The following is a 16,795-nucleotide window of genomic DNA, read 5'->3' on the forward strand; positions in this document are numbered from 1 at the left end:
TATTAATTCAAAAAGTAATAGCTAGTAACCATCAACACCTAAAGATTTTTAAAACCCGAAGAAAAACCGCAACCGAAAACCAAATCCCAAAATATAAGCTCTAAGCAACAATAGCTTTTTTCGTAAGTTGAAAACTCTCAAAAATCATTAAGGTCAAATTCTTTGGCCCACTCAGTAACGATTTGAGTATCCTGAACTTCAGATGAGTTCTTTTCGTTTATAACCTCAGGCTCGGCCCACCATTCGATACGACCAGCATGCCAGTCATTAATGACAATATTGGCAGCAGCGTTAAGATTTGGAATTCCACCGCGACCTAGACGACCACGCTTACGAGCAATATTGACTAAAAAATCAGTAGCAGTGTCTATATCGGATGTATTCAATAGAGGAGGAAGCTCATATCTTTGAAACATTCTTTCCAATTGTCCTGGAACTCTGCTAAGGAATTGCAAAATGTAAGAAGCAACGGCAACGGGATCATCAACTTTGGTGGATGAAACAGCATTAAGCATTACAAGACGATACAAATCGTCTTTAGAATCACTAGAAGGAAAAACAATACCAGGACTATCGACCAAACGTAATTTGTTATCTAGCTTCACCTCTCGCAAAGAAGTAGTCATTCCGGCAACGTTTCCGGCAGGACAAGGTGCAGAACGACCATTCGCAGAACGGTTGACAAGAGCGTTAATAACAGATGATTTACCAACGTTGGGGTATCCAATTACACCGACTGTAAGAGAGCTTTTAAGCTTCTTCTTGGCTGAGTAAGACTTGAGTGATTTAAGAAGATTGGAGATAGTGGAACTAGCAGAAGCCGACTGGTGCTTTAAATTTGAGTTTCCAGATCCTGAAGCGGAACGCATAGGAATCGTAGGAAAGAAATTGCGGAGATAGGTAACCCACTTGTTGAGTACTTCTGATGGTACTAAGTCAATTTTGTTGATAACGAAAATAAGACGCTTTTCTTCAGCAGAAGATGCTAAAACTTGACGTTCAACGTCTTTTGAACGAGTCCCTTCAGGATCACGAGCGTCAAGAACGTAAAGAATCACATCTGACGCTTCAACAACTTTTTTGAACTCCTTATCATATGCCTTTCTAGAGGTATCTGCCTTCACTGATGCCTCATAAGACTCGGAGTCAACTAATAAAGGGGCCTCTCCAAGGTTGTCTTCTTCCATCACAAACTCTTCCTCATCATCTGGGTTAGACGCTTGTGCAGCCTCAGCTATCTTTGAAATCATTAGGGATCCATTTTCATCAACAGCGTCTTCCTCTTCCATTGCAGCATCAACTTGTCCTGAAGCACGACGAGCCAATTTTTCTTCTTCTCTAATGCGCTTCTGTTCTTCGATCTCAGCAAGAATTTTATCCTTGTAGGGGAATGAGTTAGGAATACCTGGATCTTTAGGAATTCTGCTTTTCCATTGCGGATTTTTTTTATCAGCTCTTTTTTGCTTGCGTTTGCTCTCTGCAGCTTTCTTTTCAATTCTGCTACGAAGACGAGTAGTTCTTCTTTTACTCTTTTTTTCTTAAGAAATAAGTTAGAAATAGTTACGCGTGCATATACTTACTTAAGGAAACCATTGTAAAAAATGCTGTAGTTACAAATTTTACAGTTGGTTGTCTAGAGAAAAAACATTACCGATTATTCTTTTTTAACCCCAAATGCTATAGTACGGAACAGTACATTAACTTAATTTACGATATGTAACAATTTTGGATTGTACCTCGTTATTTTTAAAGTTGAAGCTAATTAGTAATTTATATTCACATTTAGAAAGATTTCCTTAGTTTAGCAATGCTTCAGTATTTTAAAAGCTAGTGATCTTTGAAATGTTGTTCAGTATTTGTGAAAAGAGTTATAGAAAAGTAAAAAATATTATGTATTTAGATTAAATTAAAGAAACCAATAGCAACTAGCCTAAATCCACTTGATCGAAAATATGATAGCTCAGCAATGCAATTAATAATTTTTAATATAAAGTCATGAAACAGATCTGTTGACACCTCGTAATTTTGTATAATAACTTAACCTTGCTTCTTTCCTTAGATTTCTTGTCCTCATGACTTTAGAATTGTAAAAAGAAGCACCCTGAGCAAGCGTCAAAATATCCTTACCTTGAAATGGTGAGGGTGAATTTTGATTATCCATACTTTTTAGCTCAAGCTTTACAGAGGAAGAACGAGTGCTTCCATTAGCCATGACATCCATATGATAATACTCATCGTCAGCCCAGCTAATGTTTTTTTCAATAAGAGCTTTATGACTCTCTGGATCTATCGTTCCCTTCATCAATATTCTAGCACCGAATGCCAAAAACATTTGTCTAGCTGGAACAATGCTTAGTTGTCGAAATCTAAAATTAGATGCCAACAAACCCATTTCAACCATTTGGTCCCTCTCACTTTGTGTTGTAAGTACTTTTCGTAAAGATGGCGTCTTATGAAACATGAAGTAACTATCCTTAAAGCCGAGTAATCTTGAGCATTCTGTACCAAGCATATACAACACTTTGCCACGTCCTTCTAGGCAAAATGTTTTAGCTCGATATTCAAAACCATCCGCTAGTTTGCCATACGTGTCAATTACTTCACTTATGTATTTATCTTTGTCCTCAATCTTTTCTGTTATGGGGGTTACACTCGTGATTTGAGCAATGTCATCACTAATTTCCTTTTTACTTAATGCTTCATCAACTGGAGGTTCTTTGCATTTTGAAGGTGCGGTATCTTTTAGGCTGTTATTTGGATGAATCAACAAATTACCCTCCTGTTTTACTGCAGAATCAGATTTTGAAAGACTATTTTCTGAAAATTCATCACCCATTTTTTCGGGAATTTTGGAGTAAACAGGTTCTTCATTTTTTGAATCAACATGATGTATCGGTTCCTCCCTGATTGATTTAGTATTATGTTCAGACTCTTCATTTTTTGATTCAGTGTGATACTCAGGTTCATTATGCTCTGAATCAATGCGATGTATAGGTTCTTCAATTTTTGAATTAACGTGCAGCTCAGGTTTTTCAATTTTCGAATCATCACACTGTTTAGGTCCTTCGTTTCTAAAATCACCAGAAGGTTTGGGTTCTTCAATTTTAAAATTTTTCTGATTTTCAGATTCATCCATATTTGAATTATCAAGATTTGTAGATTCTTTATTTGAACTATCATGATGTTTAGGTTCTTCCGACATGTTTAAATCATCAAGATTTGTAGATTCTTTATTTGAATTATCATGATGTTTAGGTTCTTCCAACATATTTGAATCATCAAGATTTGTAGATTCTTTTTTTGAATTATCATGATGTTCAGGTTCTTCCAACATGTTTAAATCATCAAGATTTGTAGATTCTTTATTTGAATTATCATGATATTTAGGTTCTTCCAACATGTTTAAATCATCAAGATTTGTAGATTCTTTATTTGAATTATCATGATGTTCAGGTTCTTCTATATTCACCCTATTCGACTCACCAGATTCTTCTTTATTTAAGTCATCAGAATGTTCAAGTGTGATATCTTCTTCTTCCATAAGAAAAGTTGGTGTCAAACGAAAATGTTACGAATATCAATTCCAAAACCAAGCGTGATTTTATAGACTTGTACCTAATTTCACAGTCTTTTACCTTAACGAGTGTCAATAAATATTTTAAACAATGTGCGGTGGTAGGGTCGCAGCGTGGAACAGGCGTAGCAGAAAAACTGAAATTCGACGTTACTCTACGATTTTAATAAAACCGAAAACCTTTGTTAAAATTTCATAAGCTGAACACTTTTGCAAAATTATTTACTTTTGCTTGGCGTTTCCAAATTCAAATAAACACTCTAAAAGTAATAAGATCAGAAGCTGCTTGCTTCCACACAAAGTAATTTGAAAGGAAGTTATGTATGCCATTTGAACTTTTATCTGCTTTTAATGTAAAGTTCCAATTCAAACAATAGTCTGGTGGGTCATAATTTTAGGTGGGAGTTATAAATTCAGTTGAAATAACATTTAATTGTTTCAACTTTATCATTTATTACTTAAAAAAATAAAATTAGCTAATAAATATTACAAACATATTTATAACTTGTACGTTAGATTAAGTAGTGGACTGGAAACCAAAAAATTAACCTTAAAAGGTATATTTTTTCTTAATCTTTAATGAAATTTAAATAACTGCGTTTTGTTTTAAAGAAAAAACCTTCAAATACTCAGTTTTGTCTGCAATTTTGCTCTATTTACAAATATTACGAGACCCAGTCTGTTCTCGGTGTGTGAAATATGAGAAGTTTTTATCCTGCGTTAAAATAATAACGTGTAGTGTTGTGTTGTGAATGCCGTAAGTGATAGTAGCTTTTCCAGGGTCTAAAACTTTTCTAGTAAAGCAATCTTCAGTGTTCTGAAGATTTACAGGATGAGCACTGTTTCAGGATTGAAGAGGCCTCAAAGCTCCGAGAAGAATCACAGAGATAGAGTATTTGTTCGTGCAACCAGGGGGAAGGTTCAAAAAGTTGTTCGTGAGCAATATTTACGAAATGATATACCCTGTCAAAGTCGGGCTTGCCCTCTTTGCCGTTCTAAACTTCCAAAGGACTCGAGGGGAAATGGTAAGTATTAAAGGAATCCCACATGAGTAATTTGCATTGGTCTGGAATTAGTTGGTATAATTTTCTGTGAAGTTAATTTCTGAGAGCTATTGAAACTAATTCATTTACTATTCAATTTCATTTTTTTTTAATGTGAAGCAAAATTTAATTAACTCTTACGATAGTGTTAGAGCCTATTTTATCAGAGAAGCCCATGTTCTTGGAGAAATTTGGGCATCATTATTTAATCCCTGATTCCAATATATTTTACCATTGTATTGATGCCTTAGAACATCCAAATAATTTTTTCGATGTCATTATTCTGCAAACGGTTTTTTCAGAAATTTCTTCAAAATCTATTCCTCTATACAATAGAATGAAACGCCTTTGCCAAGAGAAAACTAAAAGATTTACCCCTTTTAGTAATGAATTTTTTGTTGATACGTTCGTTGAAAGATTGGATGATGAATCTGCTAATGACCGTAATGATCGTGCAATTCGCAACGCGGCTAGTTGGTTTGCCAGTCATTTGGCCAGCTTAGGTATTAAGATTGTTTTATTAACCGATGATCGCGAAAATGCTCGCTTGGCTGCTGAACAAGGTATTCAAGTCTCTACATTGAAAGACTACGTTCAGTACCTGCCCGACTCTGAAATTTTACTGGATATGGTGTCGGCCATTGCGGACGCCATTGCTTCTAAAGAGCAGGTAGAGTCTGGAACAAAAAACGTATATGAACTACATTGGTCTATGTCTAGGCTGTTAGCTTGTATAAAAAATGGGGAAGTGCATAAAGGACTTATCAATATTAGTACTTATAATTATTTAGAAGGTTCTGTTGTTGTTCCTGGTTACAACAAGCCCGTGCTAGTTTCAGGAAGAGAAAATTTAAATCGTGCTGTGCAAGGTGATATCGTTTGCATTCAAATATTACCTCAAGATCAATGGAAAACGGAAGCTGAAGAGATAGCTGATGATGATGAAGACGTTGTTGTGAGTACTGCAGCAGAACCCGATTCGGCCAGAATAAATGACTTGGAACTGATTACGAAAAGAAATGCTCATCCAACCGCTAAGGTGGTTGGTATTTTAAAAAGGAATTGGCGCCCATACGTTGGCCATGTTGATAATGCTACTATTGCCCAGTCAAAAGGCGGTTCTCAGCAAACAGTTTTGCTAACACCTATGGATAGGCGAGTACCTAAGATTCGATTTCGAACAAGGCAAGCGCCTAGACTTGTAGGTCGTCGTATTGTAGTAGCTATAGACTTATGGGATGCTTCTAGTCGTTATCCAGAAGGTCATTTTGTTCGAGATCTTGGAGAAATGGAAACCAAGGAAGCTGAAACTGAAGCTCTTCTTCTTGAATATGATGTTCAGCACCGTCCCTTTCCCAAGGCTGTTCTTGATTGCCTTCCCGAGGAAGGTCATAATTGGAAGGTTCCTGCTGATAAAACACATCCACTTTGGAAAAATAGGAAAGATTTTAGAGATAAATTAATCTGTAGTATTGATCCTCCTGGTTGTCAGGATATTGATGATGCATTGCACGCGTGTGTCCTTCCTAATGGTAATTACGAAGTTGGAGTTCATATCGCCGATGTTACTCACTTTGTAAAGCCAAATACCTCAATGGATAGCGAGGCAGCGTCCCGTGGAACGACAGTTTATCTGGTAGACAAGCGTATAGATATGTTGCCTATGTTGCTTGGCACAGATTTGTGCTCTCTACGACCATACGTTGAACGTTTTGCCTTTTCATGCATTTGGGAAATGGATGAGAACGCCAATATAATTAAGGTTCATTTTACCAAATCTGTAATAGCTTCTAAAGAAGCATTTAGTTACGCAGATGCACAAGCTCGAATTGATGATCAAAAAATGCAAGATCCGTTAACTCAAGGAATGCGTGTTTTGTTAAAGCTTTCAAAAATACTGAAACAAAAAAGAATGGATGAAGGCGCTTTGAATCTGGCCAGCCCCGAAGTTCGTATTCAGACTGATAACGAAACTTCAGATCCCATGGATGTTGAAATTAAGCAGCTTTTGGAAACCAATTCTTTGGTTGAAGAATTTATGTTGCTGGCTAATATATCTGTCGCACAAAAAATATACGATGCATTTCCGCAAACTGCGGTGCTTCGTCGACATGCTGCTCCACCATTAACAAACTTTGATTCGCTTCAAGATATTTTACGAGTATGTAAAGGCATGCACCTAAAATGTGATACATCAAAATCTTTAGCTAAATCTTTGGACGAATGCGTGGATCCCAAAGAGCCATATTTTAATACTTTATTACGAATTCTCACCACAAGATGCATGCTTTCAGCAGAATATTTTTGCTCTGGTACATTTGCACCACCCGACTTTCGGCACTATGGCTTAGCTTCTCCAATCTATACTCATTTTACATCCCCGATTCGACGATACGCTGATGTATTGGCTCATCGCCAGCTAGCAGCCGCAATTGATTATGAAACGATAAATCCCAGTTTGTCTGACAAATCACGCTTAATCGAAATTTGTAACGGTATTAACTATCGGCATCGCATGGCTCAAATGGCTGGACGAGCCAGTATAGAATATTATGTTGGACAAGCCTTGAAGGGTGGTGTTGCTGAAGAAGACGCTTATGTTATTAAAGTGTTTAAAAACGGATTTGTTGTATTTATCGCTCGTTTTGGTTTAGAAGGAATTGTATATACAAAAAGCTTATCCTCGGTTCTCGAACCCAATGTTGAGTATGTAGAGGACGAATACAAGCTAAATATTGAAATTCGTGATCAACCTAAACCGCAAACCGTGCAAATACAAATGTTTCAGCAAGTGCGTGTTCGTGTAACGACGGTACGTGATGAGCACTCTGGAAAACAAAAAGTCCAGATTACTTTGGTGTATTAATTAATTGGAATGAAGGCATTTGAAATAATTTTACTTTCCTTTGGGTAAAATAGTCCTGGGAATAAAATTTATTAGAAAATAAAATTTGTTGTATTGTGAATATTCTAAGCTTCATTAGTCCTAACTTGGGAGATTCTTGTATATAGTTTCCAAAAAAATAATCATGAATTTCTTTTTATCAACGTATCAATGAAATATAAAAAGTAAAAAAAATAAAAAAAAAAAACTCAAAAAAAATAAGCATTCGTGCTGGTCAATGCATAAGTCATTGTTCTAAAGGGTCTAACTGAAAACATAAATTGCGAACTAACTAACAAAATCTACTTTTTAACATGATGTTCAAGGTTCAACTTGGAGGGCTCCACGAAAAATCCAGAGGCCTTTGCGCATAGTACTGGAGGCTCAGATCCATTCAATCGCAGTAATTCTCCAGAGGTCCAGCATTTCCTCCCTTCGACTTTCGTGGTTTTCGTGACAATCTTATACAGATGAGAACATAAAGCGGGTGCCACATATGTAGTATCTAATTGAACAGTTACGCCCATTTTAGAAGGGAAATTAGGAAACACGCCAAATGCCAAGGCTTCATCCAACATAGTGGTGATGAACCCTCCATGAACGATATTTTTATATCCACACAGATCTGATGTGGGATGAAAATAAACCACAGAACCTTTACCCGACTTTTCGATAAAATAGTATGGGCAAAAGGTAAGAGCATTGTGTCGTACTAAGTTTGCGATATATGATTTATTATCCTCGCCTTTATAAGGCTGCATAGAGATATATTCATCATTTGACTTCAACTCTTGGAATTCAGGGAGTGCTACTAACTTGGTTTCGGGCATTTTGTTTAAAAGCGACAAAGATGCAATTGTGCGAAAAAAGTCAAATTTCGTTTATTATAACACAGAAGGAGTAGTCAAGTTTCCTTTTGAGTATCCCAGCAGTGCTGACTTGTCTAACTATGTAGTGCTATGCGATAAGTCAGACTATCAATATATCTTAAGATTCAGAACCATTTCGGTGCTAAGCTCGGGAGAACAGATTTGCCGTTTCCGATTTGCCCAACAGCGCCATTTTGTTTCTTTCTAAAAATGGCACTGGTCTACACACTAATAATATAGGTTAACTAAACTATCTATTCAAGAAACTATGGTATTAGTAAAATACCATTAAGATGCCTACCCAAAAAAAAAAAAAAAAAAAAAAAAAATAGAGCACATTACTCACAACGCCTTAAATTTGTATTTTTTATATTTAAAAAGAGTAAGAAAACTTGAAAAGAAATATATCCATTATTACAGGTTATAATATAGTATCAAAACTGCATTACTAAATGGACTAGTTTTATAATTAAGTATACCGTTTTTATAACAATACTTTTGGAGATCAGTCTTCTGCTCTCTCATATCGTTTGTCCTTGTAAGCTTAAGAATAAAGTATAAATTTTTTCCGTCCATACAACTGCCAACGATTTTTAAATATCTATCATTTTGTGATTTTATTAGCATACATGTATTAACAAGTTCACGCTATTACGCCCTATTTAAGTCTTTGTTGAGTTGTGCTATATGCGGTATCTGTATGTGGTTTATAATGTACAAAACTATTGAAATTGATGATTTTAAGACTCAGATTTTATGAAGGGTTTACTCTAATTTGATACCTTAATAGTGTATTTGAATTTCAATTTTGAAACAAAGGATTACTTTTTTGAAAACTCACTATCCTAAATTGTTATTAAAGGATCTGTAACAATACCAGAGCAAACCTCCAACCTTGAAGTTTTATTTTGTCGAATATATATACTATGCATATAACTATATCTTAATTGTGTTTGATGTTCAGTAATTTCCAAAACACCTTTAAATTATTGTATTGGTATTTGGATTTTGCCAAAGTTGCCGAGTATTATACAAATAATAGTATATAGCAATAGAATATTGTAATTATTACTAAAATAAATAAAGAAATTGAAGCTAATTGGGTATTGTAAAACATTTCTCAAATCGTAAAAATAATTTGGAGGATAAAAGACACAGACAGATTCAATGATGAGTCTAAAAAAATGGGAATAAAATTGAAAAGCCAAGCCGTCTTCATGAATTCAATCATAAGCATTGGAATATTTCGTTATAATCGTCAGTATGTCATGTCCGCAGTGAAACAGCTTTCTTAGTTAAATTGAAAAGTAGTGATTAAGAGATAAGTTAGATAAAAAAATATAAAGTAAAATAGTTAGATGAATGAAATACATATATTTTGCTTCGAAATCGATGCAGCAGATGTACATAAAACTTAATCATTGATAGCGCGTTTAAATCGCATCAGGATCGAAGGGCTGTAAACATTGAAATATAAAATTATAATTTCTGTACTAGTAAGAGTAATACTTTTAAAATGAAGATTGCTCCATCTCGAAATTTCCCGTAAACAGCTATACATACAAGCGAAGATTATTCATTCAAATGTAGCGTAGTGTAGTGTTTGCAAATATCCAATTAATTCCATAACAAGCGCAAAAGGACTATAACGGAAAAGGGAAACCAATTACACTAAGTCAGTTGCATTATTGGTTCAGTTACAAAAGCCCAGGACAAGCGGATGCTGTCGTGTCATATTCAATTTAACATCTCAAAATCACGCTTGTCTCTTCTCTTTTCTTTTTACAGGAATTACACTATAATTCATAGTCCATATCGTCTCTTATTATTAGAGGGTTAATTTTACGCATTTTTTGTTCTCAAGTTTATCTCGTTTCTGAATTTTTTTGACTTTTATCTATTTGGAGTATGACTAGCAGTGAAACAACAACCGATCACCCTCGTACTGGGAAGTGTCCTATAGACCATTCCAAATTCGCTCGTTCAAACGAAGCAAATCCTGATGCATACATAAATGGTATAAAGAAAGACCAACAATCATCGTCTTGGTGGAATTCCTTGTGGAGTAGGAATACTGATGTCGCCAGCGAACCGGATGTTGCTATGCTCCATAAAAAACCTTCAACAGTCGATACCCATGATCATCCTCTAGCCAATCCTCCTCCAGGTTGTCCAATGCACAAAGCAAGCAATGAAAATTCTACCGGCTTCTTTTCTAATTTATTTGGACGGGAAAAACAGAATTCTGAGGCTACACCAGCTGTTCAACCTCCGGCAACATGTCCCATGTCAAATTCTAATCAAAAGCCAGCTGGTGTATCTGAAGTATTGACGGGGGTTGACAGCAAGCAACAATCATACGTTCCCGAAGGATGCCCGGTTGCGACACCAAAAAGAGGCTGGTTTAACTGGTTTGGAAATAACGATGATCAGAAGCAAGAGGCTTATGAAGTGGACAAGAGTAACATGATGTACAAGAACATACCCCAAACCGCCGTTGATGATCAGGTGGTGGGATTGGAGACGACTAGAACAACTAGTAGTATACCGAAAGTGGATGGTAAAAATTGGGAGTATCCGTCGCCTCAGCAAATGTACAATGCAATGTGGAGAAAGGGGTATCGTGATAGTGGTGAGAATGTACCAATAATGGTACAAGTTCATAACTTTCTGAACGAAGGTGCATGGTCGGAAATTAAGGCTTGGGAACGCGAAGCTGGTGAGAACACAGAACCCAAGCTGCTTAGGTTTGAGGGTAATGCTAATAAAAGAACTCCTCGTGCATTATGGTACATGATGTTGGGTCGCATAAATCCCAATCGCTGGGGATCGGGTGAAGGACCGTTTGACCGTCATGATTGGTATGTTCAGCGTAAAGACAATTCCATTGTACGATATGTGATTGATTATTATGAAGCGCCTGATTCTGCTGATGGAAAACCGGTATTTTCTCTTGATGTACGTCCTGCCGTCGATAGTTTTGAGTCGGTGGCTTTACGATGGAAACATTGGCGGGCGATGCGTCAAATGCAGCAGCAATGAAGGATAAATTACTGTATAAATAAGATGACAACAGATGAAATCGAAAAGGTTCTCCATATGCTTATTATTTCACACTCTCTCTACGAAACACTTTTTTTTTTCATTTTTTTTATGACTGTAAAATGGAAACTGCTATGTATTCCTTGGTGATTAGTTTTATATAGGATGAACGAAAGAACAAGATTATGATGGGAAAAAGAAATGAGAACTTGCTTTAGGAAAAAGCATGAAAAAGTTACATGCTAAAAAAATTGTAATGAATATTTAAACAAATACATAGTTGAAATCACAAATACGATTTTGTTATAGTAGTTAAATCAAATATGCATTCTCCACTCATTTACATAGTTTGTTTAGTAAGGTTATGGATTTCTATCATGTCTTTATAAAGTTGCGATTATTCTGTTAAACAGGAATCTTGGTAGGTAATAGTTCTATTCAATTTTATGAGTCGCGGTACCTATATTGTCCAGCCGAGTACCTTTTTTTATGCACAAGATATGGGAGTTATACAAGTATGTATTCGATAAAATATTTCAGACATGTGATACATTATAGACAATTTTGAACATACGCGAAAAAAAACAACTAAGATTTTATAGTCATAAAAAAGAATTGCAAATGGATGACAGATAGTTGTTTCCCACTAAAAAATATTTTTTTCACTGGGGTTTTCTTTTTTTAAAATTGACATAGTTATGGAAAGAGAGAAAGAAGCTTCATTTGTTCAATGCCGAAAAATTACGCTTGATCATCCGACATTTATCAGTGAGAAACACCAATAAACATATTGTTTATGGGAAAATATGCAAACTGGGGATAAGCACTATTAACCATTATGGCCAGTCACTCATATTCGCCTACGCATATGAGCAGAAACGAGGTTGAGGGTGGTATAATGTGAAAGTTTTGTCAGAGAAAGATCAACAATAGAAACTGATAAAATTCTCAGAGATCTATCAGTGCTTTGGAAAATTATACTCGGATTCAAATGACTTGGAGAACCCCCTTAAGATCTACATTCGCATTTCACATTGAAGACGAACAAACAGTGGAAAACAATGTCTTTGTATGATGCTTACAAGTTACAAGGCGGCATTGAATCGTGTATTTAGCGAAAGAAAAGGCGGGAGTTGGTGTTCCGCATTTGAAAAAGGTGCAACAAAGAAAGAGTGCAATAAGAGAGGTATCGACGAGTACATAACCAAAGTGTGGCAAAGTGCGAGTATTTACCGATTCAAATAATTATAGAAGACACAAGGTAGATGACGAGGGAGTGTGTTCCTCTTGCAAGTTTCACGTGAGCTACGATGCTGAAGTAGTCAAAGAATTAAGAAGGAATGCCGAATGTTGGATTCGTACGAAATAAAAATATATCTAACATGCGAAACGAGTTTAGTGTAGCGAAGGAAAATAGCAAGGAAGAAAATTTAAGGTAACATAGGCGAGAGATAGCTTTACCGAATTAGAGGGATACGGGGAGACCTTAAAACGATAGCAAATGTGTTTTGAAGTTGCTAATGGAAGAAAATATATGCGAGATGGCGAAAAGCAGAGTATCAAATTTGAATAAGGGATATTGGCGAAAATCAAATATCAGTAGGCAAGTATGATTATGAGTCCATGCTGATAATGCATGCCAATGATACACAGATAAAGAGCATGCAATATTATTTATTTATTTATCAGTTTGTTTGTTTAAACATGGAAATATGGATATTGTTAAGGATCATAGTGCACCAGTAACACATTTCACGATAGCTTGGCCGTTATCGTAACTGAGCTGTTAAAGCCATGTTAGAAGGTGCAGTAGAATATGGGGAAATAGAGCGAAATTCAAATGGGATATAGTAGTGTCTATAGTGAAATGGTATATTTTGAACTGGAAACCCCTCCCCCCACTTGATCCTATTTGGACCCACTTGGAGCCAAAAAATAGTGTATCAACGGTTTGCACTCAGGAGGAAGATCACCGTATTCTTGCTACCCCACAAAGGGATGAACACCCCACATGGAAAACTCAATACTCAGATGGTAGAACTGAGAATATATTTCAAGAGCTAGTACGAGAATACTGCCCCCCGGGAGTATGATGCCCCCACCAAAGGTTTTGGCATCCCACATCAAGGATATTAAAAGATTGACTAGTGGGATAAGAAAGGCGAGAGTAACCCCACGTTGCTCTATGTGGTGGTCTCTCGTGACAAGTCGTCTGGAGAGACGGATGCGCAATTAAAAAGGGTTGACAAGGGGAAATTGGAGAGTTCACGAGCTATCCATGGGATTGTGGTATATTGTGAATTTATCTAGGTGTCTGAGTTTTCCGTGGACAATGCATCTGTGGATTGCATATTCAATATCAGTACCTATCTGTGAATTGCATGCATCTTGAAATGCACTGGATGTCTATCACCAAGAAATACATCGCAGTGTAAGATTGCTTGCCACTGATGGACCACCATATTTTGAGTATTGCATTTGTTTTTCTTTTTTCTTTTTTTTTTTTTTTTTTTTAAAATAATTTGCGCCGTTTTCTCGCTCATTACCAGTTTTATCGAATTGCTCTCCAGCAAATCGGCTATTCATTTAATTGTATTTCATCCATTCGCTCCTCCTTGAATCTCCTCCAACTTCAAACTAACCATCCCCTGAATTCCTCCACTTCAAGGAAATAGCACATTCTAACGTGAACGCAATCCAACAACGACTAATGGTGTAATAATTTGCAACCTAATATATTTTTTTTGTACGTCAATTTAAGACACATTCATCGTCAACAGCGAAATATATAAAATGAAGTTGCAACGCTCAACCGGAAAAGTGCATCCGGCAGCATTAGAGTATGTGGTATAAAGTGTACTATTTTTAAGGTTGTGCGTGGGATTTCAAGGTAGGCTTAGATACTACTGAACTGGAAAAAAAAAATATGTCCCTAAATGTACCAAGGCAACGTTATTTGAGCTTGTTGCCATCATAGTTACAAAATGACCATCACTCTTCTCACCTACAGTTGTGGGCGCCCACTTGAAAAAAATACGTATTACACAGAGTAAGGTAAGACAAAACAAGGAAGTTGTAAAAAGTGCGTTTCGTTCTTAGTTGCATAATAATTCATGAAATTTGTAATTCTTTTTATAGATAGTAGATAGGAATACAACACTAAAAAACAGTACACTTGTCCGGATAAGTTGTCGCGTATATATCATTACATTGTATGGTTGCTGTTGATTTAATTTGGATGGTACGAAGTTTGCCGGCAAGTTGATACTGAGCAGCGCCATTTGAGATTGTATCGTAATCAGATTGGTGGCTGAAGCAACAGTAGAAAAAAGAATGGTTTGATTTCGCAGTTGAAGAGAAAATGTCATTTTGTTGAGAAAAAGCCCCGCTTCAAAAGTGGACTCGGCTCTAGAGCAAAAAGTTAATCGGCAAGTTTATTCGAGTAGAATAGGAAGAAGTAGTAAGATAGAATAGATACTAGAGGAGAATGGATATGACAATAAAATGGGTTGGTAGAAATTTAATAAGTTACGCTTGTAAAACACTATAGCATTTTTAAAGATACATATGGTCAAAGACACATATGATCAGAGATATACATATGATCAAGAGTCACCCATATATAGGATGGTCAATTTTTTCACCAAATTGTTTTTCTCCATTTTTTTCATTTACTGTCTATCCAACATCGATTAGCCGCAATGAGGGATTATACAAGTCAACAATGATAAGCACAGTTGGCTAGCAGAGTCCAGTTCCAAAAGGATGCAATTTTGGTGATATGTAAGAAAACATTCCACAATACAATTTGTGAAGTTTTTAGCTATAAATTTATCGGTTTAGGTTATTTTCAAAGTATAGTCGTTTTCAAAAAATTATATTCGTTTTCAAATTAAATTCGTTATCGTTCAGTAGTAACCTTTTTCATTCAAAACTCGTCTTCATCTATAACTAATCTACATCTTCATCTTCATCTTTACCTCTACTTTCTCCCATCTCTCCTTCCTATCGTCTCCTTCCTCTCTGCATCTTGCCGGCCGCCATTTTCTGACTCGGCGGGTCATCCACCTTTTAAGCTCAACCTTGTTTTGCTGGTCGCTCGCTCAATTCTTACAAAAGCCCAGGTTAATAGTGCGATTGGGTGATATGCAATGGAAATTAGCGCATATCTCAAGTTGTACGCACACATACGCTAATCTGGCGGCAATTCCTATTTTCTATTACATTGCATAAGTCAAAGCTACTTTGCACAAATTCAAGTAGCATTCATTTCCTTCTCTAAAATAATGTCTAGTCTTTGGACTTTTATCGTTTTCAATGGTTTTATTTCTTTTTTCCATTCCATTTATTTTTTTTTTGAAATTTTCACCTTTCTCAATTTATTCGTCGTTCTTTTTTTAATATAATAAGATTATACTTTTACAGCATACATTGTGTCTCACATAGTCTCTTCCATCGCGTTTCCCATTTTATGATCTTGCTAAAAAAATGTCATTCTTATGCAAATCACCCTGTACTACCACAGCACTTACCTTTCCGACATTCTTGTTCTCCATCTTACATGTCTATCACTGTAGCGATAGATTATTTGTGGTGCATGCCATCTCCAGGGATGATGGAAGGGAAACACAAGCACCCACGCCTAATTTTCGGTAAATTGTAGCAAAATTCCAATGGCAATGACTCGATAGAATCATTGTATGTGTGTGGTTTCTTTCCTTCCGCTCGTAGTACCTGTATTTTTCATCATGACTCCAAGTCTTCGCCATTCTTATTTCACTCCCGTTCCGTTCACCCCAAACTACTTCCTCATCACTTGCTTACTACTCAAACTGCCGGCACTTGTTTTCACACATTCGCTATGCTTTTTTATTCTTTTAACATTTGCTTAAACCTTACCTATAATACCCTGCGGTTTCGCAAATTGCCGCTCTTCAAATGCCCGCTTACTCTATTTTGCTTTCTCCACCCCTCCTTAACTCTCCAACTTCCCCAGCGTTCTACAATTCCTCATTCATTGGAAGACTAGTCGTTGGCTTCTTGTCATTTTGCCTTGCGCTATCTCCCTCAACGAAAAGTAGCTTTGCGAGACTTTTTGCCAAGTGCCACACTAATCTTTTGTACAGGGGGGAATCCCTGACTTTGTTTGCTGTGTTACATCGTTTGTAGGCAAGTAAAAGTGACAAATGCTTTCGCATCATATGTTACTTTAACCCCTGTGAATTTTGTCCCTTCCCCTCATACACATTTTGGCTAGACTTAAAAAAGTTGAATTTCTTTGTTTGATTTTCATTGTCAGTAACATCGCGTATTACGCCTCGCTCTATACTCTTACTAGTTGGTTGCCAATGCGTATGTATATATATATATATATACATACATA

General features: G+C 36.3%; 5 protein-coding genes and 9 long non-coding RNA genes across 14 annotated transcripts; 7 read left to right on the forward strand and 7 right to left on the reverse strand.

Moving 5' to 3' along the window:
• The first annotated feature begins 9 nt into the window (after positions 1-9).
• SPOM_SPNCRNA.6372 lies at positions 10-1,405 on the forward strand. The gene has a single exon (NR_195721.1). It is a non-coding gene; the product is annotated as a non-coding RNA (long non-coding RNA).
• grn1 (GTPase Grn1) lies at positions 21-1,635 on the reverse strand. Its single transcript, NM_001022573.3, has 2 exons — positions 1,581-1,635; positions 21-1,537 (listed from the first exon to the last, which is right to left on the reverse strand). Exons 1-2 carry the CDS (start codon positions 1,591-1,593, stop codon positions 138-140), a joined length of 1,413 nt encoding a protein of 470 aa, NP_596651.1. The 5' UTR covers positions 1,594-1,635; the 3' UTR covers positions 21-137.
• A 101-nt stretch (positions 1,636-1,736) lies between these two features.
• snf59 (SWI/SNF complex subunit Snf59) lies at positions 1,737-4,182 on the reverse strand. Its single transcript, NM_001022574.3, has one exon. The coding sequence runs from the start codon at positions 3,539-3,541 to the stop codon at positions 1,994-1,996; it is 1,548 nt and encodes a 515-aa protein (NP_596652.1). The 5' UTR covers positions 3,542-4,182; the 3' UTR covers positions 1,737-1,993.
• SPOM_SPNCRNA.6373 lies at positions 3,655-3,884 on the forward strand. The gene has a single exon (NR_195722.1). It is a non-coding gene; the product is annotated as a non-coding RNA (long non-coding RNA).
• SPOM_SPNCRNA.6374 lies at positions 4,058-4,659 on the reverse strand. Its single transcript, NR_195723.1, has one exon. It is a non-coding gene; the product is annotated as a non-coding RNA (long non-coding RNA).
• On the forward strand, positions 4,407-7,656 carry dis3 (3'-5' exoribonuclease subunit Dis3; the record flags this gene model as incomplete). Its single annotated transcript, NM_001022575.3, has 2 exons — positions 4,407-4,599; positions 4,764-7,656. 2 exons carry the CDS (start codon positions 4,407-4,409, stop codon positions 7,481-7,483), a joined length of 2,913 nt encoding a protein of 970 aa, NP_596653.1. The 3' UTR covers positions 7,484-7,656.
• On the reverse strand, positions 4,767-7,529 carry SPOM_SPNCRNA.6375. Its single transcript, NR_195724.1, has one exon. It is a non-coding gene; the product is annotated as a non-coding RNA (long non-coding RNA).
• Positions 7,535-8,457, reverse strand: the4 (acyl-coenzyme A thioesterase The4). Its single transcript, NM_001022576.3, has one exon. It carries the CDS (start codon positions 8,329-8,331, stop codon positions 7,804-7,806), a length of 528 nt encoding a protein of 175 aa, NP_596654.1. The 5' UTR covers positions 8,332-8,457; the 3' UTR covers positions 7,535-7,803.
• SPOM_SPNCRNA.6376 lies at positions 7,816-9,282 on the forward strand. The gene has a single exon (NR_195725.1). It is a non-coding gene; the product is annotated as a non-coding RNA (long non-coding RNA).
• Positions 9,272-11,619, reverse strand: SPOM_SPNCRNA.6377. Its single transcript, NR_195726.1, has one exon. It is a non-coding gene; the product is annotated as a non-coding RNA (long non-coding RNA).
• On the forward strand, positions 10,104-11,793 carry cyc3 (cytochrome c heme lyase). Its single transcript, NM_001022577.3, has one exon. It carries the CDS (start codon positions 10,279-10,281, stop codon positions 11,410-11,412), a length of 1,134 nt encoding a protein of 377 aa, NP_596655.1. The 5' UTR covers positions 10,104-10,278; the 3' UTR covers positions 11,413-11,793.
• On the reverse strand, positions 11,769-15,544 carry rse1. The gene has a single exon (NR_149959.1). It is a non-coding gene; the product is annotated as a cis-acting lincRNA Ste11 repressor (long non-coding RNA).
• Positions 12,122-14,925, forward strand: SPOM_SPNCRNA.6378. The gene has a single exon (NR_195727.1). It is a non-coding gene; the product is annotated as a non-coding RNA (long non-coding RNA).
• On the forward strand, positions 15,096-16,431 carry SPOM_SPNCRNA.6379. Its single transcript, NR_195728.1, has one exon. It is a non-coding gene; the product is annotated as a non-coding RNA (long non-coding RNA).
• The last annotated feature ends 364 nt before the right edge of the window (positions 16,432-16,795 follow it).

Source organism: Schizosaccharomyces pombe, assembly GCF_000002945.2.
Source record: "Schizosaccharomyces pombe strain 972h- genome assembly, chromosome: II".
NCBI classification, from domain to species: Eukaryota; Fungi; Ascomycota; class Schizosaccharomycetes; order Schizosaccharomycetales; family Schizosaccharomycetaceae; genus Schizosaccharomyces; species Schizosaccharomyces pombe.